The 25,864-nt window shown below is 37.1% G+C and overlaps 1 protein-coding gene and 1 pseudogene across 2 annotated transcripts in view; both read left to right on the plus strand.

The window, feature by feature from the left end:
• Adad1 (adenosine deaminase domain containing 1) overlaps window positions 1–24,939 on the plus strand; it is a 38,106-nt gene extending 13,167 nt beyond the window's left edge. The window contains exons 7-12 of one of the 2 annotated variants that reach the window (XM_052731701.1): window positions 1,650–1,773; window positions 5,295–5,465; window positions 6,631–6,860; window positions 11,684–11,921; window positions 16,799–16,931; window positions 24,826–24,939. In XM_052731701.1, the coding sequence (XP_052587661.1) occupies window positions 1,650–1,773; window positions 5,295–5,465; window positions 6,631–6,860; window positions 11,684–11,921; window positions 16,799–16,931; window positions 24,826–24,939 (1,010 nt within the window). The remainder of the gene's footprint in view (window positions 1–1,649; window positions 1,774–5,294; window positions 5,466–6,630; window positions 6,861–11,683; window positions 11,922–16,798; window positions 16,932–24,825) is intronic. The other variant, XM_052731702.1, reaches the window with a different exon arrangement.
• Window positions 22,044–22,992, plus strand: LOC128106293 (metaxin-1-like; annotated as a pseudogene).
• Window positions 24,940–25,864: the final 925 nt, after the last annotated feature.

The following is a 25,864-nucleotide window of genomic DNA, read 5'->3' on the forward strand; positions in this document are numbered from 1 at the left end:
GGCTTTGGTATGTTGTTCATGTAGATAGGCCCTTGTCAGTCATGTACCTCAGGGATTATTATCATTGATGTCAATTCTGTGCACATTTCACAATGAAAATTTTTTTAAAAGAAATAGTCTGGGGAGATGTCTCAGCAGTTAAGAGCACTTGGTCTGCAATCACGAGGACCAGAGTTTTAACCCCTGAACCCATATAACAAGCTGAGTGGTCCCTTTAAATGCCTGTAACCCTACCTTCAAGCAGAGTAGAAACAGGAGGACTGCTGGGGCTGCTGGCTTCCATCCTAGCCAAGAAGTGATCCCCAGGTTCACGAAGAGATCCTGCCTCAGAGGATCAGGCAGAGAGTAATGGAGAGGCAGACCTGACATCCTCTTCTGGCTTCTGAACATGAACACACGCACAGGCATGCACACCCTCACACACACTTGAGCATACACTCACACTTCCTAGTGCAGCTGTGCTGGCTGTCTCTGTTTCCTCAGGGTGATACCTTGCATGATTTCTTTACCCACTTAGGTTGCAGCTTCAATTCCAGCTTATTTGGAGAAGATTTAGCACCAACCTTGCATGATAACCTGTTACTCTTCACATCAGTTCCATATTTGTTTTCTTCAAAGAACATATTATAATCTGGGATTTGTTTAGCTTTCCCCCCTTGTCTCCTGCATGAAAGTATGTCTTTTTTAACATTTAATCCTAGCACTATTCAGGCCTGGTCTATGTCAGGACATTTCTAATTTCTGTTGAATTAGTAAGTCATGCAGGTTGCAGATGTAAATTGAACTATGTTCAAAGGGCTGAGACTAGATTATCTGAAATCATCAACATGGAAGTAAAAGATGGAATGAGGAAGATAGGGTGAATTTTGTTGGTTTGAAGGAAAAGCAATGAACTACTCACTGCACTTGATAGGACTCATGATTAGGATGTGAGAGGAAAAAAGACTGCTGATTTGAATTGCACATTTTCAAAGCATGGAATTTCAAGTGTGAACACAGCAAAATGTGGATGGAAAAAAAAACAGAGAAATACATAGAGATCTTTTATTTAAAATAAATCAGCTTCAGTATAACAGAAAAAAACTAATTCGGTTTATAGAGTTTGAGTGGACTGAAAAAAATTAGAGGCATTATATAGAGAGTATTCAGAAGTAGAATAGTAAATGGAGTCTGATTAATTGTGGTACATATTGAAGGTTAAGGTTATTTGGTAATTCTGTTGCTTATATTAAAATTTTAGATGATGAACTGTGACATAAGATAGTTGCCACTTAAATTGAGGTAACTACATCTAAATTTCATTTCTGAAAACATTCTAAGACTGTTGGAACTGCGTTTTCTATTAGTTTTATCTGACTGAAAATTGGGGATGGGTACTGGAGAGATGGCTGTGCAGTTAAGAGCCCTACTGGCTCTTCGGAGGACCCAAGTTTGGTTCCCAGTGCCCACTTTGGGTGACTCATAATCACCTGTAAAGTTCCAAGGGCTCCAACACGTTTGGCCTCTTGGGGCACTGGCATATACATAGCATAAACACAGATATATGCATACACATAAATAAAAAATAAAATCTTCAAAAATGATTATAAAGGTAGAATTTGAGCAATGAAAGAGAGAGGTTAAAACTAACAACTTGCTCCTGTTTTCAGCTGGACATCATGAAGTTGTAGCTGTAGGCACAGGTGAATACAACTACAGCCAGTGCATCAAGCCGAATGGGAGGGTGCTGCATGATACTCATGCAGTTGTTACAGCAAGAAGGTCTCTCCTTAGGTAAGTAAAGCCTTCAAATATTAATGTTTTCAGACCAAAGTAAAGAAAACTATAAAGAAATTTCCCTGTTTACAAGTAGAACGATACTCATAATAGAGCAAAGAATATGACAACCTCTAATACAAGTCATCTGATATTTTTGTGTTACTGTGGTAACCTCACGACGGTAATTACAATGTCTTGTGTAGATGTTGGTGACTTCCTTGTGAACTAAGTTTTAAGAGCCCTGCAAGATATTTTAAAGTTATAATTCCATTTTTGAATGATTAAAGTTATTGGAAAATGTAGCTTAAATTTGCACAAAGTAAACTTGATCTTATTTCACTTCTAAATTAGATATACTTATCTGTCTTCGTTAGGGTTTTTAATGCTGTGAGGAGACACCATGTGCACGGCAACTCTTATAAAGAGTTGAGGTGACTTGCTTACAGTTTCAGAGGTTCAGTCCATTATCATCATGCTGGGGGGTAGGGGAGGTGGCCATGGTGGCATGCAGGCTGACATGGTACTGGAGCTGAGAGTGCTACATCTTGCAGGCAACAGGAAGCTGACTAAGATACTGGGTGGTATCCTGAGCATAGGAAACCTCAAAGCCTGCCCCTGTAGTGACACACCTCCTCCAACAAGGCCATACCCACTCCAACAAAGCCACACCTCCTAATAGTGCCACTCCCTATGAGATTATGGGAGCCAATTACTTTCAGACTACCACATTACCCAAAGGCAGCACCAGAAAAGCACAGGTTTCCAGTTACAAATTCCAAGCATAGTCTGTGATTTAGGAGAGTATAAACAATATATCCTTTAGACAAATGGTTCTCAACGTGTGGGTCTCAACCCCTTCGATGGGTGTTGAATGATCCTTTCATAGGGGCGGCATATCAGATATCCTGCATATCAGATATTTATATTACAATTCATAACAGTAGCAAAATTACATTTATGAAGTAACAATGAAATATTTATTTAAATTTTGTTTTCATTTTACATACCAACCACTGTTCCCCCTCCCTCCCTTCCTCCCTCTCTCCTCCAACCTTCCTCCCCATCCCACCCCCATCCATTCCTCTTAGGGCGTAAGGCCTCCCTTGGGTTTTTAACACAGGTTGTCATACCAAGTTGGGGCAGGACCAAGCCCTCCCTGCTGCATCAAGACTGAGTAAGGCATTGCACCATAGGGAATGGGCTCTCAAAAGCCAGTTCATGCACCTGGGATAAGTCTTGGTCCCATTACTAGGGGACCCACAAACACATCAAGCCACACAACTGTCACCTCATTCAGAGGGCTTCCTCAATCAAGATATCTTTTTCATTGCTTTCCCTCTCTATCCCTCCCCCAACTTGGCCATCTCAAACCCTCATGTTCCTACCGCACCCCCTATACTCCCAGTTTACCCAGGAGATCTTAACCCTCTCCCCTTCCTGGGGCAATCCATGTCTGTCCCTCTTAAGGTCCTCCTCTTTACCTAGTTTATCTGGGCTTGTGGATTGTAGCCTGGTTATCCTTTGCTTTGCATCTAATATTCACTTATGAGTGAGTACATACCATGTTTGTCTTTCTGGATCTGGGTTACCTCACTCGGGATGATTTTTTTTTCTAGTTCCATCCATTTGCTTACACATTTCAGATGCCATTGTTTTTTATGGCTGTGTAATACTCTGTTGTGTAAATGTACCACATTTTCCTTATCCATTCTTCAGTTGAGGGACATCTAGGTTGTTTCCAAGTTCTGGCTATTACAAATAGTGCTGCTGTGAACATAGGTAAGCAAATGTCCTTGTGATGTGGTTGGGCATCTTTTGGGTATATGCCCAAGACCGAGGAATGAAATAAATTTATGGTTGGGGTCACTACAACCATAAGAAACTGTATTGAAGTGTCGCATTAGGAAGGTTGAGAACCACTGCTTTAGACTGATAGATCAAAAGAGAAGGAAGGGTGCTGAAGTCAGATTTCTCTTGTCTCTGTGTCTGTCTGTCTGTCTGTCTGTCTGTGTCTGTCTATCTATCTATCTCTAGCTCTTTCTATCTCCCTCTCTTTTTCCAGACTGATCAGTCATTCTGCTCTTAACAAGAGGAAGGAGTAGCAGGTGGTTCAAAATGGCCAAGAATTTTCTCTCTAGAAGTTACTGTATATAAAAACATTAACACTGGGAACTGAGTGTTACATCTCATAATATACACCAACTTTTGATTCTCTTAAGCCATTAAACTTCTTATGAACTTCCATTACACCAAATGTCTAATCCAAGTCTAAGTATGTGTCCTCATTCAGTTTTTTCAGTTATTAACATTCTGTTACTCTTGTTTAATTTCTGTATGCTCACTGTTGCTCTTTTCTTTGTTGGAATATCTAAAAACAAATGTAGACCTGTTTTACCTGAAAAAATACAAGTAGGTATCTCTAATAAAGAAAGAATTGTAAATTTTAAAATTTGTTAGAGTGAGTGCTGGGGAGATGGGTCAGTGTGCTTGCCCTGCAAGCATAAGGCCCTGCTTGCAAATCTCTGGAACTCAAATACAAGGCTAGACATGGCTGCATGTTCCTGTGCCCCCAGCTTTATGGAGTGGAGACAGCCAAATCCTCAGAGCTCGATTGCCAGCTAACCTTTCCGAAACTGTAAGCCAAACTGCCTTTCTCAAGGCAGTAAGGGAGAGAGGAATTGAGGAAGACACCCATCACCCTGCCCTAGCCTTTGTATGTGCACTATTATGTGCACTTGTGTACATAAATCACACACACACACACACACACACACACACACACACACACACACACACACACCATTATTATGGAAGCCCATTAGGACATTGCAACTCATGGTTGTCCATTCTTTCTTGATGCTGATGGAATTATCTGACCTTCTTAATGCTTTTCTCAAGTGTGGCATTTTCCTGTGCTTGGCATAGTTATATACTGGTGTTTAATTATGTATTTCTGGTAATGGGAATAAATATAGTATATCTTAAGGTCATGATGTTTTGTAAAGTAATGGCAGTCCCCTATCGATTAGTTGCCATCTTTCAGGATATCTACTTCACTTCTTAGTACAATGTAATGTTCTCTGTGTTGTAGCTGTCCTCTTGGATTTTTCTTTAACAATGCTAAGAAACAGGAGCCACTGTTGGTGATGGTAGTAGTAAAATAGTAGGAGTAGCTTGTTTTGATAGAAAAGAAAGGCAACAAGTTGGCTTTTCAGAACTATCTCTGGAAGAAACGGGGAACCTGGAGTCAGGGTTTTGTTGTTTTTTATAAGGTACGATAGAGACTCAAATGTGCAGTGTAGAATAGTAATCAAGCAATGACACTTTAATCCAAGTTACAGGGCAGTCCAGTGTGAGGACTTCTTGAGGGACTTGATTTTTCACTAGCTAAAGCTAAAGTTATGTTAAGACTCTTATCAATATCAAAGCTTTTGATATACAGAGACATTGCTCATGTTATATTTGGTTATGATACTCATTAAGATAATAGCTGCAATAAATGTTATTACTCAACAAAGTTACAACATTTATTTTAGGTATTTTTATAGACAACTTCTACTCTTCTATAGCAAAAACCCTGCTATGATGGAAAAGTCAATCTTTTGTACAGAACCAGCTTCTAATCTCCTTACTCTGAAACAGAACATCAACATTTACCTCTACATGAACCAGTTGCCTAAAGGATCAGCCCAGATTAAGTCACAGTTGTAAGTATTATTGCTTTTAAAAGATAGGATGATCACTGTATACACATTCTGAACCCCTGTCTCAAGAGTGAGCTCATTTGTATCCATATTTTCTGTGTAGCCTTGAGTTATTTGTGGGCTTCAGAGCACCACAAATCTTCTCCCTCCTCTCCATTCACTCTGATCTAGACCAGTTTTTAAAAGTACTCATGCTCCATCACTTTCTTTTCTAGTCTATTGAAAAATCTGCTTTTAAGATTTCACAAGCTTTAGGAAATTATAGGTCTATGCAATACTTATATTCAAATACAGGAGATTAAAAACTGCTCTGTGGTCAAAATGTCATTGCTTTGATGAATACATAGTATCAGGTAAGACAAACTCTGAACAGTACAGACAGGCATAGTGAAGAAAGAAAACCCTATCCTAAATCTGACCATCTAGAAATAACTATGGGCAGTATTTTTATAAAAGATCCTAAGAATCACTTTGAAAATAAGATCTATGGATAGATAAAATTCAAGAAAAATAACTTTAGATTTTATTGACGTTTTACCATAGGTGATTCTTAAATAAAACTTTTTCGATTATATCATTTTGTAGTTTTAAATCTTTTTATATAGAAGAAGCTAGCTCACAAATTACAAGAACAAAAATTTCTGTTATTATTATTATGGGTTTTTTAAGATAGGGTCTCATGTAGCCCAGACTATCCTTGAACTCATTATATAGCCAAGACTGGTCTTGAACTTCTTGGCAGGAGTCAGAGGGTTGAGACAACAGCTCACTATATATCCCTGGCTGGCTTTGAACTTGCTATGTAGACAAAGCTGGTCTTGAATTCATGAAAATCTGCCTGCCTCTGCCTACCAAGTGTTGGAGTTAAAGGCATTTACCACCGTACTAGGCCTTACCATTCTATTTTTAAGGGACGTAAAGAATGATAGTAGGAAAATTATGCTGAAGCTCTGTGTTGGTGATTTGTTCTGCATTAATTTTTTTTTTTTGTGAGGGTTGATGAATCCATCCCTATTTTCTTTGTGTTTGCATCTGTTCATGTTATTGGAGTGGAGTGTGTGCTGGCAAATTAAACCTGTTAGAAAACAAGTCTTGAGAACATGCACATTTTACTTTTAACAAATTTGTACCGTTATTATTTTAAAGAAAACTTTCTCTCTCTCTCTAGACGCCTTAATCCACATTCTATTTCTGCATTTGAAGCCAATGAAGAACTGAGTCTCCATGTGGCTGTTGAAGGCAAAATTTATCTTACTGTTTACTGTTCTGCTGATGGAATTAATAGAGTAAACAGTATGTCCTCAAGTGACAAGTTAACAAGATGGGAGGTACTTGGGGTACAGGGAGCATTGCTGAGTCACTTTATACAGCCAGTTTATATCAGCAGTATACTTATTGGTGAGTTTTAGCACATTTTGGATATATTCAATAAAAAATGCCTATATTTGACTTACCGGTATACAGCCAGCTTTTGCTTTGTTGAGCTGTTTGGTTTATAGTGACTAGAAATTACACTTACTATATGACTTCTGTAATCTTATAGGAGGTCAAGAATTAACATACTAGTCACTTAGATTTATTCTGTCTTGAACTTACAGCTTCATTTACCTGATAATGAACCCCATTTCTGTAGGGATAAGATGCTCTTTTGAACCTCCTAAATCTAAAAGCTTATGCTCTGTTTTATCTTCTCTGATATAAGAAATTAAATACCCATTTTGGCTCCTTCTCTATATCATCTTAATACATTTGATCATTATGTAGATCCTTCTAATTGGTCAAATGAGTATGATTAACTAGAATGTAATGGACAAATTATTCATTTCCTAGATAGAGGATGCTATACAATTTTGGATTTATAATTGAATGGCTTTCCAGATACTATCTCATTGAAAAAGAGTTTAGGGCTCTTCTTCTTTTAAGTTGGTATACAAAATAATGTGATTCATTTTGACATTTTCATATATACATGTCATTATACTTATTTTTGTTGTTTTTTATGTATTATCTCACACAATAATGGGAATCATGATGTTTACATGCATGTATGTCATTGTACCGTGCCCATATCCATGTCCTATTATCTACTAACGACATCCTCATTTCTCCCCTTCCCCCTACTTCTGGTCCCCTTTGGCTTGCATGGTGTGTGTGTGTACACATATATGCATGTATGTGTATGTGTATGTGTATGTATATATATATATATATATATATAAATTTAGATTCTTCATATGAGAGAAAACATGACTAAAAACATAGTGTTTATATACTAAATTCCCCTTTCCCATTTACCTGTTGAAGGGCACCTAGGCAGGTTTCATGTCTTGGGTATTGTGCTTTTCCTGCTGTCAGGTGTGTGTGTGTGTGTGTGTGTGTGTGTGTGTGCACGTGCGCATATGCCAATATCATGGTTTTTTTTGTCATTATGGCATTATACGGTAATTTGAGATCAGGTATTGGGATGGCTTTAGCATTGTACTTTCTGCTAGGATTACTTTGTTTATTTGGATCTTTTATGTGTCCATAGGAATTTTCTAATTGTTTTTACTAATTCTGTGAAGAATGCCATTTTTATTTTGATGGAGATTGTATCAAATTTGTAGTTTGTTTTTTTTTAGTCTTTTTACAATATAAATTTTGCATCTCGATGGATATGATCAGTCTTTCCATATTCTGTCTTCCTCAATTTCTTTGTTTAGTGTTTTAAAGTTTTCATTGTAAAGCTATTTCATCTGCTTGAGTAGATTTATTTCTAAATACTTTTTTTTTAAGCTATTGTGAATGGGATTCTTTCCTTGGTTTTTTTCTCTGCAAGTTTGTCACTGTCGTATTGAAATGCTAGTTATTTTTTAAATGTTGATTTTGTGACCTACTTTGGGAAAAATGTTTATAAGAAAGATCTTTGTTCATAGAAGAACATCCTTGTTTCATTGCTAACTTTAGAAGAAACACTTTAAGGTTTCTCCCCAGTTAGTATAATGTTAGCTATAAATCTGTTATATAGAGTATGTTTCTTCTATCTTGATTTCTCCAGGCTTTACTTATGAAGAAATACTGAACTTTGTTCAAGGTTTTTCCTGCTTCCATTTGAGTTTATGATATGATTTCTATCCCTAAGTCCATTTATGTTCTGTGACAGGGTCTTGTGCTATTCCCTTTTGGGGGAGAGAGTGAGTAAGTGAAGAGTCAACGTCACAGACTCTGGGAGAATGTTGAAACAAGCTCAGTTTATTCAGGAAGAGGCAAGCCTTATATACCCTCTACCCCACCCCAGGGGAAGGTCTGATGAATATGCATCTGCTGGCATGACATGGCTGCCTCTCATTGGTCCAGGTCATCTCAGATCATGTCTCAGCTGCTGTTACTAAGGCCCTTAGGCAGACCAGGTTGGCTCTCAGAAAGTATCTTATTACTGGTTTGGCTGGCTGGCCCTCAGGCCTGTTAGGGCTGAGTCATCCCACAGTGTTCTGCATCACAAAGCATCCATTTGTATATGCTAACATTTATCCTTAAATGCCTGGAATGAAACCAACCGAATGTGGCACATGTTCTTCATGTATCATTGAATTTGGTTTGCAAATGTTTCATTGAGAATTTTTACATCTGTGTTCTTTGAGGCAATCAGTATATACTTGATGTTGTATCCTTGTCTTGTCTTTGATATCATAGAATGAGCTGGGTAGTGTTTAATCCCTTTCTATATTATAGACCAGTTGCAGGTCAAAGATGTGCAACTTTTAAAAATATTACCAAATAGCCCCTGGTGCACCTCCCCAGTAACTGTGGGTGAGAATACCTGTTTACCCACATTAGCAGTCATGGTCATTTCTTATGCTCCATGGGGAACTACATTTGACACTTTCTAAGATCATATTGTTGGCTAATGTTCTTATTATGTTTGTTGTTTTAGTCAATTCAGTCAATCAATTCAAATCCTTTCTCAAGACATTTAAAGTTTTTCTAAATCTTCTGTAGCAGATTGTTTTTGTTCTTGATAAATATGAGTATGGGATCTAAGAAATTTGTGTGCATTCTCTGGAATCACAGATTTGGTGGTCAGAGCTTTTGTTAAGTTTATGATCTTTTTAAAAATTTGTCATTTGTGTGATGTAACTTCACACTGTAGTTATAGTGTTGTTTAAGAGGATAGACATTGATTCATGTACGTAGTTGGTTAGTGGTTTGGAACAGGAGCATAAAAATTAGATCAGTCATTTGACTGCCATCTTGTACCTGGCAGTTTGGGGCAGTGGGGCAGGGGTGGGGTGGGGGTGGGGTGGGGAGGAGTTGCGGGGGGTGGTATACAGTCAATGAAAAGAAAACGGCTCTAGAAAATTGCTTCAGACTTCTCCTCTCAGCATCTCTGTGGGTCCCATATGAAAATAATTGGTGGTCTGGTATAACCTAAAGTGTAATGTGCATGAATAAGAAAATGAAGATTTCTGGAACTCCTGGAATCTGTCCTGTAAGCCCAGAAACACACACTTTAGAAATTTTTCAGGGGTTCTGATGCAGGTCATTCAGTGGCTCACATTTTTAGCAATTCTCACTTGAATGACTGTATTCTAAAAGAGAGTGATTTGATACCTGGAAGATCTTGAGAGTTAATGGAACTTTACTTGTTGTGTCATACAGTTTCTTACCTAACACATAGCACTTACTAAATGTGTTCTAAGTAGGTATTCATTTAAGCCTAGTGTTAAAACAATCAGTAAAATGGAATATAGGTGTGAGCACAAACAATTGTGTTAATTAAGCAGCTCCAGTTCTTTACAAACTTCTTCCTTTTATATAATTGAATTTTGTTTCCCTTTTAATTCTGTAGTGCGGAGCATTACAGATTAAATTTAATTCTTTGAAGATGACTTTACTGTCTTTCTCTTAAGTCCTATAGAATGTTTATAATTCCTTTTAAAATAATTTTAAAATTATATTTCATTTGTGTTTGTGTGTTCACCTGTCACAGTATATATGTGCATGTGGAGATCAGAAGGGAACTTGAAGGAGTAGGTTAGCTCCTTCCACTATGTGGGTTCTGGGATCAAACCCAGTAAGAGTTATGTCAGTGACCCTACAATTCTTTATATTGATTCCACCAAGCCTATGTTAACTTAGTAGAATATCAATGGAAAGAACAGTATATTTAAAATTTCATTTTAGTTTTGGAAAGGTTTTTAGGGTCTTTAGTAGGAGGGTTATGTTTCAATAAAGGGCAGGAGGCATGCATAACTAAACAGTCTCTTGTTGGGGTCTGGTCCCACCCATCATCGTTTCAATTCTAGTTTTTCCCGCAAGAATATCTGACAAGTTGTCAAGAGAGTATGAAATCTCTTTCTGAGAGACAACCCCTACCCTTTCCCTGGATGCCACTAGGATCCCAGGCTTTTCCAATTTTTGGGGTCCATCTAAATTTTAGTAGTTTAGTAGCCAAAGTGAGTGGCACTTGTGTCTTTTGAGAATACCTTCACTCTTCAACAATATTGTGTAAATACAAAGCTTTTGTTACTGTTCATAATATTAACCAAAATGGTCATTCTTTGAATTACTTTGTGTCCTGAAATTGGAACATTGTGATCCTGTAACAGTTTATAATGTGTGGTCATTAGGTATAAAAAATTTGCTTGACTTTTGCCAACAATCTGCTCCTGATTTCATGTGGAAACCAAAAAATCAAGACAGAATGAGGTTCTTTCTGGCAGAGCTCTGTAAAAAGTACCATTTCTTTGTGTGTCAGTACTGGTTCTTTGCATTTTTAAATTTTTAAAATTTTATGTATGTGGGTGTTTTGCCTGTATGTGTGTCTGTGTACCCTGGGCTTGCAGTGCCTGAGGGAGCCAGAAGCCATCAGATCCTCTGGTACTGAAATTACAGAAGGTTGTAAACTGCTGTGTGAATGCTGGAAATCAAACTCTGGTCCTCTGGAAAAACAGTCAGTGCTCTTAACCCCTGAGCATCCTCTAGCCCCTGGTTCTTTGTTTTAGTATTGCTTCTTTTTTCATTTTTGAGAATTTCTTGATGGAAATTTTGCCGTTACCTTGTCCTGATTCAGGTCAAATCTATGAAAATAACTGCTAAGAGAATAGATGTGGGCTAGAGAAAAGAGATGTGAGCTTTGGATTATTTACAGTTAACCTGTTTCCATTATCTATCTTTCTTTTTTAGCACAACCTTTTCTTTTGACTTTGAATTTCTGAGTGTGCTTTGTTTTTGCTTTCTAGGTGATGGGAATTGCAGTGATACTAGAGGCTTAGAAATCGCAATAAACCAACGTGTTGATGATGCACTCACTTCAAAACTTCCCATGTTTTACTTGGTCAACAGACCTCATATTAGCTTAGTACCCACTGCATATCCACTGCAAATAAACTTGGACCGTAAATCACTCAGTTTGAATTGGGCACAAGGGGACAATTCTTTGGAGATTGTGGATGGCCTGAGTGGGAAGATCACTGAAAGGTTAGAATTACTACTTTCTCTAAAAAAATCATATATTGAGCAAAAGAAGGCATTTTATTGAAATTTTACTCTAACAATTTTTTATATTATTTATTAGATTCTGAACAATTTGTATTGAGTATGGCCATGTTGCTGACATCATATTCATTATAAATTTCTTTTTTGAGTAATACAAGCTTACAAAGCCATATAGTAAATGGTGAAGCCAGCACTCAAACCCATGGAATCTGGCTCTAAACCCTGTGTTGTTAAAATATTAGAACCATAGAAATTGTTCTACTAAGTCTGAATTTCTGGATGTGGGATTAGGAATCTGCATTTTTTCATATTCTATTGCAAATATTATGAACACATAAGTGTAAGAACTTTATAAAATGTTATGCTGCCTTCTATTATGATAGTCATGTAAGTTGCATGTGGTTTTCTAATGTTTTATCTGGCCACCCCTGTAGTAAGGATTACAAACTGGAATTCTAATATAGACATTTTTATTTCCAAAGACATTATTGTTAACCATACTATTCTATGCATTTTGGATATTTCTTTGTCATATTCCTATAATTCGTTATTGAATAAAAATAAAACCTTGTAGTAATGGATATATTCTATTTACATGAGCAGTGAGTAATGCTAAAAGCTTAGTGCTCGGGGGAGGAGGAGTCTTTTTTTCTTTAGGACTATAGTCAGGGTAAGTTGTCTAGGGTCTAGTAAATAACCTTACATCCATGCACACACAAGCAGCCCAGAGTAAACCCAGTGTTCTTTGAGCATGGCTTTTGTTTTCTTTCAAGTTTACATGCTTTAAATATCTTCCTTTTGGAAGGACATTTAATTAAGACCAATACAACTATTTCTTGGCATGAATATCATCAAGCATAATACTCTTGGGGTAATAGAATAAAGTCAAGAATAATACAGACTGTAGCACAACAAATACATTGTCTGAGCTTTGGATTATAAATGGATTCAACCTTACACATTCAAACAAATTAATGATATTTTAAAACTCAGAAAATAATGGCATGACAAAATGGAATAAATAAATGTGAAATTAGTTTAATTTCTTTTTGGTTTTTTGAGACAGGGTTTCTCTGTGTAGCTTTGGAGCCTGTCCTGGAACTCACTCTGTAGCCCAGGCTGGCCTCGAACTCACAGAGATCCGCCTGCCTCTGCCTCCCGAGTGCTGGGATTAAAGGCGTACGCCACCACCGCCCGACTTCCCCCCCAGCCCCCCAGAGCTGAGGACTGAACCCAGGGCCTTGTGCTTTCTAGGCAAGCGCTCTACCACTGAGCTAAATCCCAAACCCTAGTTTAATTTCTTATTATGGTCTAGCATTTGCAAATAAATTACAAATAAAGCAGTTAGATGTATCCAACTACAGACTGTGAATTTTAGCCCCAAAGAATCAGTAAAGCAAAGAAAGTCTAACCCTGGCCCCAGGAGGAAGAAGCAGAGAGGATCCTGAGTTAGACTAGTCTGGGCTTTTAACAAGTTAGACCCTGGCTGGCCTGGAACTCAGCAATCCATTTGCCTCTGCCTCCAGAGTGCTGAGATTAAAGGTGTATGCCACCATACCCAGCTTCCCAAGAATGTCTTACATTTTTTGAGTTATGTATATATCACATTTTTATTATCCATTCTTCTGTTGAAGTTTCCATTTCCTGATGTTTAGGTTTCTATTTCCTGACTGTTGCAAATAGAGCATCAATGAACATGACTGACCAAGTATCTGTAGAGTAGGTATATATCCAGAATGATACAGCTGGGTCATATGTTAGATTGATTGATTGTTGTTTGGTGATTTTCCATATTGATTTCCAGAGTAGCTCCACCAGTTTGCATTCTCATCAAAAGTTATTAAGGGTTCAGCTTTCTCTATAGTTTTCCCTAGCATTTGTTACCACTTGTTTTGTTCGTATTAGCCATTCTGCCTGGAGTGAGATGAAATCTCAAAGTTGTTTGAGTTTGCCTTTTCCTGTCTGTTAAGAATGATGAACTTTTTTTTTTTGAGGTATTTCTTAGCCACTTGTTTTAAATTGAAAACTCCCTAGCCCATTTTTTAAATTGGGTCACTAGTTTCCTTGATTCCTGTTTGTTAGAGTTTTGTATAGTCTGGCTATTAGCCCTTTGCCGGTGTGTAGCTGGAAAAGGCTCTCCCACTCTGGGGGCTTCTTCAGGCACTTGATTGTTTCCTTATCTGTACAGACGCTCTGTAGTTTTAGGAGGCCCCCTTGTCAGTTGTCCACTTTAATTTCTCAGCGAATGGAGTCTTATCAGAAAGGTCTTTTCTACACCTGTATCTCATAGGATACTGTCTGTGTTTTCTCTTGGCAGTGTTAGTGTTTCAGGTTTCGGAGTGCGATCTTTGACCCAGCTGAATCTAATTTTAGATAAAGGTCTAATTTCCTTCTTCTGTATGTGGACATTCCATTTTCCCAGCACCATTTGTTGAAGATGCCGTCTTTTCTTCAGTGTATGTTTTGCCTCTTTGTCAAGTATCATGTGGCTGTAGTTAGAGTATACACACACACATACTAATAATACTATAATAATAATAATAATAATAATAATATGCCATCAGCTTGAGATGGTGACATAAGAGGGGTTGAAGGGAAGGAAAAAGGAGACCATTTTATTTCAATTAAAACGTATTTTTTTTAAAAAGCAAACAAAAAGCAACAAAGAACTGAGGTATTGAGCACTGTGAGTTTGAGGCCAGCCTGGTCTACAAAGTGAGTTCCAGGACAGTTGAGGCTACCCAGAGAAACCCTGTCTCAGGAAAGAAAAAAAATGAAATGAAAGAAAGAAAGAGGGAAGGAAGGAAGGAAGAGCATCTAAGTGCTGGAGAGATGGCTTGATGGTTAAGAGCAGTTGCTGATTTTGCAGATGGGAGTTTGAATCCCAGCACCCACATGGGGTGGCTCACAACCACCTGTAACTCCAGTTCCCAAGGATTTGACTCCCTCATCTGAATTCCAAGGATACTTAACTTGCACTATATTCATATACACATGCAGACACACACATGTAAATAAAAATTTTAAGAGCATCCAACTGTATGTGTGTATGCATGAGAGTGTGTGTGTGTGTGTGTGTGTGTGTGTGTGTGTGTGTGTTTTAAGACAGAGTCTATGTAGGTTAGCCTCAGTTTTTTGGTTATCTTGCCTCAGCCTGCTAAGTGTTAGGGTTACAGGCATGGACTACCATATCTGTTATGAATCCACCAATCCTTACATGAAGCAAATGTATCTTGCATCATGAAACATGTTGAAAGATTATTTCCTCCCCAACATACACGCAAAACTTACAGAGAAAGCTTCCTGATAATCAAAACTGCAACAAAAATTTAGCAGCATATTAAAAACACTTAGATATTGTATACAACAGTACTAATTGAAGTTTTTTCCACATAGTGGCAGAGGTGACATCAAACTAGAAATTTAAGTTTATCATCATTATTCATATCATTATTCTACTAGAGCATATAACAGATCTACTAAGGAGTAAGAATAAAAAGGAGAATAGTAGATGGTTTGTTGGGGGATAAAATACAGCCTTATTGACTCAAAAATACTATCATGATTGGTGAGAAAATGTCAGGGTGATTGGTTACTGTTACTGCTGTTGCATAACATCGGTATGTTGGATAAGAAAAAAGTAGAAACAAAATATGGGGAAAAGGAGGTAAAACTACCACTGTTAGGGGGATTTTGAAGATGGAACCCAGTACCTCACAAACACTAGGCACATGCTCTTCTCCTGTGTTCCCCAGTTCTACTGAAAAGCCCAAGAAATTTACAGAAAATCTACCAACACTATCATGGTAGGAAAGTAATTAGAGATTAATACATTTTGTATGTATAAGTGCATGCTAACATTTGGTACATATAAAACTACCTCAAAATTCAGTGATTTAAGGCAACAATATATTATTACTTCTCCATAAATGTTTGGATCAGCTGAGTGGTCCTTCTGGATCTGGTTAGAACTCCCTCAGGCATCTGAAGTCAGGTGTGGGTCAAATGAAGAGTCACTTTGGTTGATCTCTTAGAGGAATAACTGTTCTTTGCCCTTTAGTATGGTAGTCACAGCACACTTAGCTGAGCATGAAGGAATCACAAGAGAAGGCTTCCCCTGAAACCTGGACTCTGAACTTGTACATTTTCTCTTTGTTCACCATAACAAATCACAAGGCTAGCATAAATTCAAGGGGATGTATGGCTCTGGAAAGCTACCTGGAAACTGGAAGAATGGAGGGATTTTACAGTTTTAATCATCTGTCACAGAACAGCTAATGAGTTATAACGAGAGGGAAAAGTTACTTAGTAAAAAGGTTTGTGATCTGTGAACTCACTTTTATTAGAACAGACAAATTATGCACACATATGTACACATGTACACATGTATGGATGGTTTTGAAGTAGTGTTTTCTAAATTAAAGTTTGCTTACAGGGAATGCACTGTACAATTTCAGGAGATTTGATACATGTATCCATCCAGGTCACCTATTACTCTAGTCAAAATTCAATAGCTGTCACCACTCCAGAAAGTATTTTCACACTCCCTTTCAGTCAGTCATGGGAAAACAACTGCTTTCGTTTGTATTATCATAGATTAGTTTTATCTCAAATAATAGAAATATTCAAATACATTCTTTTAACTTTTGATGTAGTACAATAATAAGTTAAACTAATTAAAGTTAGCTTCTGACAGCAGTTAAGTACTCAAGATGCTTCTTATCTAAAATAAAGCTCCAACATGCATTCTTCTGCCTAATTGATATCATAAATATTTGTGAACTGTTATTTAATCCCTACAATTGTGAACATAAATCATTAACTATGATTACTGCGTGTTTCATTTCTTTCAACTTTAGTTCCCCATTTAAAAGTGGTTTGTCAATGGCAAGTCGGCTTTGTAAGGCTGCAATGCTAAGTCGATTTAATCTGCTTGCCAAGGAAGCTAAAACAGATGATTTACTTGAAGCTCGGACATACCACGCAGCTAAGGTAAGGTGATCATAGAAGTACAGCTAAAGACAATAATGTGGTGAATCTATGGAGAGAGCAAAGATGTGTTAAATAGTTCTGAATGTAACATATTATCAAACCTATTTTGACAGTATTGCTTAACACCTTCTTGTTATACCCAGAGAAACAAAGGTAATAAAACCTTTTACTCTGCATAGCATTATTAACTATAGAATGTTATGTCTTAAAATAATACATTACTCAAAATATGTTTAATTTCAGACCCTAATTTGGACATGATTTAGCAGATAATAAAGATTTTTTTCTTTCTAAACAAATTTTTAGTGACGGGGGCAATAGATCAATAGTTAAGATAGCTTGCACATGCAAGGCAAACACTGAGCTAAAGTCACATAGCATACTGGATTTTATTTTTTCTACTTTCATTTAATATGACATGTCATGTGCATGCTTCCATGTTATCATTAGTATTTTGATTTTCTGATTTTAATAATACAATGTTGTATGAAAGTCACTTAATTTTTGCAAGCACTGAAATGACCAAACCATACTTTTGAGCTGCAAAGCTTCATATCAACTATAAGCCTGTGTACATATTCCCACTTACAGTTATATCAACTACACGCCTGTGCACACATACTCACTTATAATTATATCAACTACAAGCCTGTGTACACTACCCACTGACAGTTATATCAGCTATAAGCCTGTGTACATAAACCAGCTTATAGTTATATCAACTATAGGCCTGTGCACACATACTCACATACTGTTATATCAACTACAAGCCTGTGCACACATACCCACTTACAGTTGTATCAACTACAAGCCTATGCACACATACCCACATACAACTAAGTGTAAGCTTCTTTATATCATTGCTGTTTTCAGTGATGTCAAAAGGCTACAAGTCTTTTAAAAAAGTATAAAAAACTGAATGAAAATGTCAAAAACAGCCTTTCATAACTCTGGAAGTGAATTAAAGGTAGAAAATTCAAATATCAAAACTATATATTCTTGAAAAAGTGCTAGGATTTTAAATAAGAATAACGAGTTTATGTTCTTGCCTGGAGCTGTTTTCATTCTCTTGTCTTCATGTCTCTAGTTTGAAGATGGGGAGTGTAGTTTTCCCAGAATGAAGGTGCTGCTAAAGTCATAGATTTACTGTCAGAGGAGTGGGCTTGATGTGGGTCAGAGGATAACAATTTGTGGATTTTTTTTTTCTGCTTAAGGTGCCAAAATTGGTAGGAAATGAATAAGAAAAGCTGGTGAATTCACTGGCTCAAGTTGCAGTCCTTGTTGGAGGCAAGTGGTAAATCTGGTTATCAAGATAATATGGGGAAATTAAAAGACTAGAATGAATTTGAAATTCTCTGTGTTTTCTGGCCAATGGGAAAACTATAGAGTCTTAATGCAGACTATTGGAGTCTAGCCCCTCAATAGTCCTCTCCCAGGGACTTGTAGCAGAGTCATAAACATGAAAGGTTCAAGAAAAACAGGCAATGAACAAAAGCTAAAGGATGCTTAAGATACAGATGCAATGTTAAATATACCCACTTCTTCATGCAAGTTTGCCAGAAGAAGGCAGAAGCCTTACGGGTCTTATGTGTTTGAGTACAATGTCTGCTGTTACTAAATCATTTATCTCTAAGCTATAAAAACACGATAACCACTAGGATTCTAGGCCTAGTATAAAAATAAAAAATAAAATAGAATAAAAAACTAGGATGAGACCATAGCAGCTGTATACCTGATAGACAGATCTCATAGTAAAAGCAGGAAAACTTAAAAATAAAACATAAACATCACAGAAAATATATTCTGGCCACTGTGGCATTAAAATGTCAATTAACAATAGAATAAAATCTGGGAAATTGCCATATATTTGGAAATTAACTTATGAATTACCAATGGATCATAGGAAAAAAACTTTCAGAAAAACTAAGAAATTATCTTAGAATGAGTTAAAAAGGACAATATATTGAAATGCATGGATGATTAAAGAAATAGGGAAAGTGTATAGCTTTAAATGCTTATATTACAAAAGAATTCTAAAATCAGTTACTTAAGCTTCCAACTCAAGAAGCTGGTTAAAATACAAGTGGGGAACCGGGAACACAGAAATAAGTAAAATGGAATAAATAGTATGAATCAGAGTGAAATCGATGAAATTTGAAACAAAAATTAATAGAATAAATGAGATCTAAAATTGCTTCATTAAAAGAAATAAAATGTAATCTCTTAGTGATAAAGGAGTATAAATGAGAACAGAAATTATTGAATTCTGGAATGAAAAAAAGGGTCGTCATTATGGACCACAGGGAGCCATTGGATTTCCAGCAGCTGTTTGTTAACAAGTTAAATAAAATGGACATGTTACTAGATAGACACAAATAACAAAATCCGACTAAAAAAATAAACAATATCCAACTGTAACTTAATCAAATAGAGAAGTTGTGAATTGTTAACATGTTCTTTTCCCATTTAAAATATCAGACCCTGAATTCTACATAACAAAATTATATAAATCCTACAAAATCACTTTCACATAAAAAGAACATTTCCCCAGTCTTCTTACAAGACCAATACTTCCTTGATACCCAAACTAACAAAAGTATCACAGAATGGAAATAACAATACCAACATAAATGTGAAAAGACCTTAGCAAGATACTGAAAAACCATCCAGCAGCATATAGAAATCATAAGTATTCTACTCTGTTTGTTTGTTATATCAGGTTTACAAGGTTGATTTAACATCAGAAAATTATTTTTATGTAAAACACTATATTAATAATACAAGTTTAAAGCTTTCATAATTATCTTAAATATGTTCAAAATGAACAGTCTAGCATTTTATAATAAAGCACTAAGGAAGTAAAAAAAATAGAAGTGAACTTACTACAACTTCATAAAGGGTATCAACAGTGAACTTAACAGTAGTATTATTTCTAATAGTGAAAAACCTGAAATCTCCCTTCCCTAGTAGCTATGACTGGAAAAAAGACAGAAATGTTATCTGTTACCCCTCTTTTTTTGTTTTGATTTTTGAGACAGGGTTTCTCTGTGTAATGTTCCTGGCTGTCCTGGAACTTGCTTTGTAGACCAGGATGGCCTCAAACTCACTGAGATCTGCTTGCCTCTGCCTCTAAGTGCTGTGATTAAAGGTGTACACTACCACTACCTGGCCCATTACCCCTCTTACATTATTCTGTTCATCTGTTCTGGTGGCCCATAGAGCAATATACAATAACCATAGTTTCAGTTTAGAATGAATAATTTTATCGAGTATGTAGCAAGCCAAAGTAAAAGAATAAACAGCAAGAGATAGATGGCAAAATAATAACAATACTACTACTACTAATGATAATAATAAATTTACTAATAATAAATAATCTGGTGCAGAAACCTACTGGAGAAGCCCTGTAAGACCATCACCTGGAGGACCTAGGCAGAGTGTCCCCTTGGGTGAGGTTTCCAAATAAAAGAACAAACAGCAACATGGAGCATGTCTTCTTCCTCTGTGGGCTGCAAATGTTAGGAAATAACATTGCTAAAACTATAGGATAGATTTCCTGGGTATCTGCTAGATAACTTATCATGTGCTGTTAGATTGTATGTAAATTAGGAATGTCACAGATAAGAACAATTTATTTATTTGTATGTATGTGTATATGTATGAATTATGTTGTATGTGGGTACTTGTGGAGACCAGAAGAGGGTGTCAGATCCCTTGGAGCTTGAGTTACAGGTGGTTGTGAGCCACTGATGTGAGTGCTGGGAACCAAATGTGAGTCTTCTGGAAAAGCAGCGAGAACTAACTCTGAGCCATCTCTCCAGCCCCTATATAAGAACAATATGAAAAATAAATTATATAATTACATCCTAAGAGCAGATATTCCAAAAATCTTATTTTAGAAAGCCATTTCACACAACAGCAAATACACAGGCACATACACACAGTAATACATTTAACAAAAGAGCTATAAGACTTGTGCACTAGAGTGATAAAACATTGCTGAGTAGCCGGGCGGCGGTGGTGAATGCCTTTAATCCCAGCACTCGGGAGGCAGAGGCAGACGGATCTCTGTGAGTTCAAGGCCAGCCTGGGCTACCAAGTGAGTTCCAGGAAAGGCACAAAGCTACACAGAGAAGCCCTGTCTCGGAAAAAAAACAAAACAAAACAAAAAACAAACAAGCAAAAACATTCCTGAGAGAAATTAAGGAAGATGTAAATAAATGAGAGGATGTAACAAATTCATGAATTGGAAATCTCAAGTGTTAAGATGGCACATGTCTTCAAATTTAATCTACTGCTTCAGTGCAAAAATCAATGCTGCTACAGATGCTTGTGTAGAAAGTGGAGGGGAAACAAGAACAAAGTTGGAAAACTTACCTGTTTCACAATTTAAACTAGACGTACCTTAGATACTGCAGATCTGTTCCAGACCATTCAATACAGGGAGTCACACAGAGTTTTATGGTCATGTGTGTAATAGTTAACTTTGTATAATACTGTAGCCTGTTAAGTGTGTAGGTAACATCATTTCTTTAAAACATGATTTTTTAAATATTTCTAAGAACAACAACATTAAAAACTTAGTGAGTTGCTTTGGCAGTGGAGGGCCTTGCTTTCATATAGATGCTCTTTAGAAACAAGGCTTCGGTATATATAGCCCAGGCTAGCCTAACTCTCAGCAATCATCCTTCCTCCACATCCCACATGCTGAAATGGCTACAGTTTCTCAAGATAGCAGTGAGGTTTGTCACATTCATTTTTTTCTTTCATGCAAGATTTCTGAATAGTATGTTTTTTAGCATTTTAAGCCAAGTAGAACTTCATTCAAACCTTGCCACTGTTCATCAAGTAAATTTAAGTCATATTTTAAATTCTTTGTTGTCATTTCAACATGTTCACAGCCTCTACCAGGAATGGATCCCCCCTTAAGCACTTGAGAGATTGAGGCAGGAAGAGCATGAATTTGAGACCAGCCTGAGTTACATAGAAGACCCTTGCCTCCAAACAACAAAAATACTTGTGTTTCAGGGAGCAGTTGTAGCAAACATCAGTTTAGGGAATCTATTAGACTTTTCTGTGTCATAGAAATATAAAAAAAAAAAACTGGAGAGAGAGTGCAAGATGGCAGCACTCATGGGGCTATTCTGCTGGTCAGGGGCCTGGGGCCTGCCATCTGTGGACCTGGGCAGTCTGGCCATTTTGACCTATACCAGATTTACAGGTGCTCCACTGAAGCTACATAAGATCAGCAGTTCTTGGCAGAGCCCTTCAGGAATTCTGCCTGCCCTTCAAACCAGTAGTGGAGAGGTCATCTCAATACCACACAAGATCATCACCCATCTTTGTAAAGAGAAGTATAATGCTGATTATGATCTGTTAGCTGGGCAAGGAGCAGATACCCTAGCCTTCATGTCTCTGTTGGAGGAGAAACTACTCCCTGTGCTAATACATACTTTTTGGATAGATGCCAAGAACTGTGTGGAAGTGACCTGAAAGTGGTATGCAGAGGCTCTGCCCTTTCCCTCAATTTCTTCCTTCCAGGCTGCATGCAACGCCAGTACATGGAGCAGCTGCAGCTGCTGTGTGGTGAGCACAAACTAGAGGTTGAAGAAGAACTAGAGAAAGAGCTGTATCAAGAGGCTCGGGAGTGCCTAACCCTTCTCTCTCAAGGTCTGGGCTCTCAGAAGTTCTTCTTTGACGATGCCCCTGCCTCCCTGGATGCCTTTGTTTTTAGCCATTTGGTCCTCCTGCTGCAGGCAAATCTGCCCAGTGGGAAGCTGCAGGCCCACCCTCATGGGCTACACAACCTCTGTGTCTACTATACCCACATCCTTAACTTCTACTTTCCCTGAGATGGAGCTGAGCCAGACACCAGCAGGCCCTGAGACCCGAGGAGGAGCCATACCGGTGCTGGAACCAGATTCTATCTGTGCTGGCAGGGCTGGCAACCATGGTGGGCTGTGCCTTGCTCAGTGGCATTGTTTCTATTCAGCAGGCAACCCCTGCTCGGGCCCCAAGCACCCAGGCCTTGGGCATGGCTGAGGAAGATGAAGAGGAATGATGTGCTCATCCTCTTAGGACTGATTTTTCTACTGTCATGCATTCCAGATGCCCCATTGCTGGAGCAGCCAAAAATGGGGTGCTCTCCTTAGAATAAAGCTGTTCACTAACTGAGAAAAAAATGTTTAAAAAACTGATATGCCAAGGGATCTATCATATTTTAAAATAAATTCTATTTGTGGAACGAATCTATATAGCTTTTTCCCCTAAGTTTTTCATAAAAGCCTAACATCTTACTTGTATATTCAGAAAAAATTTATTAACACTGTATTTTAGGTACTTGTTTATATCTCACAATAGTATTTTGTAAGAAAGTAGTGATTATTCATTAGCATACTCTGAAGCATGTCATAAATAATGTAAACTATAGTTGTCAAACAAAATGAAAAACTTTATTCTGTACTCACGTTAATGTTTTATTATCTATGTTTTTACTTGCTTAATAATTAGCAAATCTTATACATCAGAGTTTATATCTATTTAGAAAAATATACTTGTGTACACATTCAGTAAACCATGCTGTAAGCAGATGTGCTTTCATCCAGACTTCATTGTTTCATTTATAAATCACAAAAAATATATTTAGTATGATTCTTTCGATGACTATAAGGATTTTTGGGGTACTAAATGAACATTGACTTTCAATTATAGCCAGTATCTGCATTAGCCCTTAACAAAACAATCAGGTTATCCTTTGAAACTTTAAGCCAGGCATAGACTTCTCTATAAGTCATAGATGACATATTCTTCAAGATAAAGCTGATTACTTTACAATGAACACTGTGTAATTCAGTCTCATTGGCCAGTTCTAGACAGGGATGGGTCATTTCTTCGGCTTCTTCATCAGCACTTGCTGTTACACTTCACAGTTTGGTGGAGTAAGCTTCTTTCTCTAAACCTCATGAACAACCTGTAGTCCATAAGCTGGACCACTCCAGGTGCTGCTAATCATTTGGAGAAATGAGTGCTCATGCATTACAATGAGACTGGAAAAACGGTGCAGCCACTTTGGAAAACAATTTGGCTTCTTCCACCACCAAAGGTAAACATTCTTGCTGTGGGACTCAGCAGTACCACTGGTATTTGTGAGAAACAAAACTGACATGTTTATAGCAGCATTTTCCTGATAGTAAAAACCGGAAACAATGCAAGTTCATAAGCTGGTGAATGGACAGATGTGGTAGACTTATACAATGGTATTAATCTACCATAAAAACCTAACCCTGACGTGGAATAGCATGAAAATGTTATGCTAGCCTAACATAGTGGCGTGCTTAATGTGTTAATAAAGTTATATGGAACTTCCAGGAAAAAAATCTAGAGACAGAAAAATGTGTAGTTGCGTGGGGCTAATACAGACTGACTGCAGGCAGGCACAAGGGAAGATTTAGAGGTGGAAGTTTATCACTGGATTTGGATGACATTTGTACATCTCAATAACTTTAACAAAGACAAAATTGTACACTTGCAGTGGGTGAGTTTTATAATAAATCATAAAAAGTAGCTTTTTAAAGGTATATATATGTTTGTTTATAGAAAATGAGAATACATGAAAATAGCAATGGGAGTTATCTACAGTTTGGGTGTTATAGTGCATACTTTATATGTTTTTTTCTTTCAGTTTTTCTGTCGTGAATTTGTTTACTCTTAATTAAAATAACAAGCAAATGTTAAATAACAAGCAAAATTGCCTTTTTAGGCGTGTTGGGAAATAATTGTTTTAAATTAGCACAGGAATTGAGTTTTTATTAGTTTTTTTTAACATAAAGTTAAGCAGTGTAGGGTTATTGACTTTGTAGGCCAGTTGATTCAGTTCAACTTTTCTCTTCTCTAGTGTATGTCTGGACCCTATCAAGAAGCTAAAGCACTACTGAAGTCCTACTTACAGCAGCACGGCTACGGCTCCTGGATTGTGAAGTCTCCCTGTATAGAGCAATTTAGTATGTGAATTAGACAACACACTGTCATATTAAAAAGCTTTTATTTTTGATGTGTTTGACTGTTTTAAAACATGGAGGCTTCAGCCTTCACAGTAGAAATCTTGCAACAGCAATGCCCAGATATTGCTAAAAGTGTAAATACCTATGTCACCTTGATTGAAACATTATGCTCCTTTGCCTTTTATAAAAAGAATTACTTGACTAAACATGTAGACATTTTCCATTTATTTTTATAGACATAAAGCTGTTATAGCCCTTATATAGTTTAAGAAGCCATTAACCTTTTATAGTTTAAAAGAGAACTCATATTCCTTTGTTTTTACTTTAAATTTATCCTTACAGATGTAATATACAATGTTGTGTCTGGTGTCCCACTATAGGTTTTTTATTTTTATTTATTTATTTATTTATTTTTGGTTTTTCGAGACAGGGTTTCTCTGTGTAGCTTTGCGCCTTTCCTGGGACTCACTTGGTAGTCCAGGCTGGCCTTGAACTCACAGAGATCCGCCTGGCTCTGCCTCCCGAGTGCTGGGATTAAAGGCGTGCGCCACCACCGCCCAGCTAGGTTTTTTATAATTAAAAGTGAAAATCAAGAATAAAAGTAATACTAGCTTAGTGATTAGTTTAGCAGGCATCTGAGTGTATGATCCATGCCATTCACCGTGCTAGGTGATAGAAAACCAATAATTAGAATGTCAATCTGTGGCTCAGAAGTTCATGAGTATACTCCACATACAAATACCTGAAAAATCTAATCACAGTAGGAAAGGGTCTGGTAAATGATTATGATTAATACATAATTTCCATATATTCTTAAAAAAAGAGTTCCCATTTTAAGTGCCTTATAGAATTTATAACACATGTAATTTACTTCTTTATAATTAAATTAGCAGAGATTTTTAATTTATATGGAAATAAAACATTCCTGAGCAG

The sequence above is a fragment of the Peromyscus californicus genome, unplaced genomic scaffold (genome assembly GCF_007827085.1).
Source record: "Peromyscus californicus insignis strain IS unplaced genomic scaffold, ASM782708v3 Scaffold_9__1_contigs__length_137607984, whole genome shotgun sequence".
NCBI lineage: Eukaryota > Metazoa > Chordata > Mammalia > Rodentia > Cricetidae > Peromyscus > Peromyscus californicus.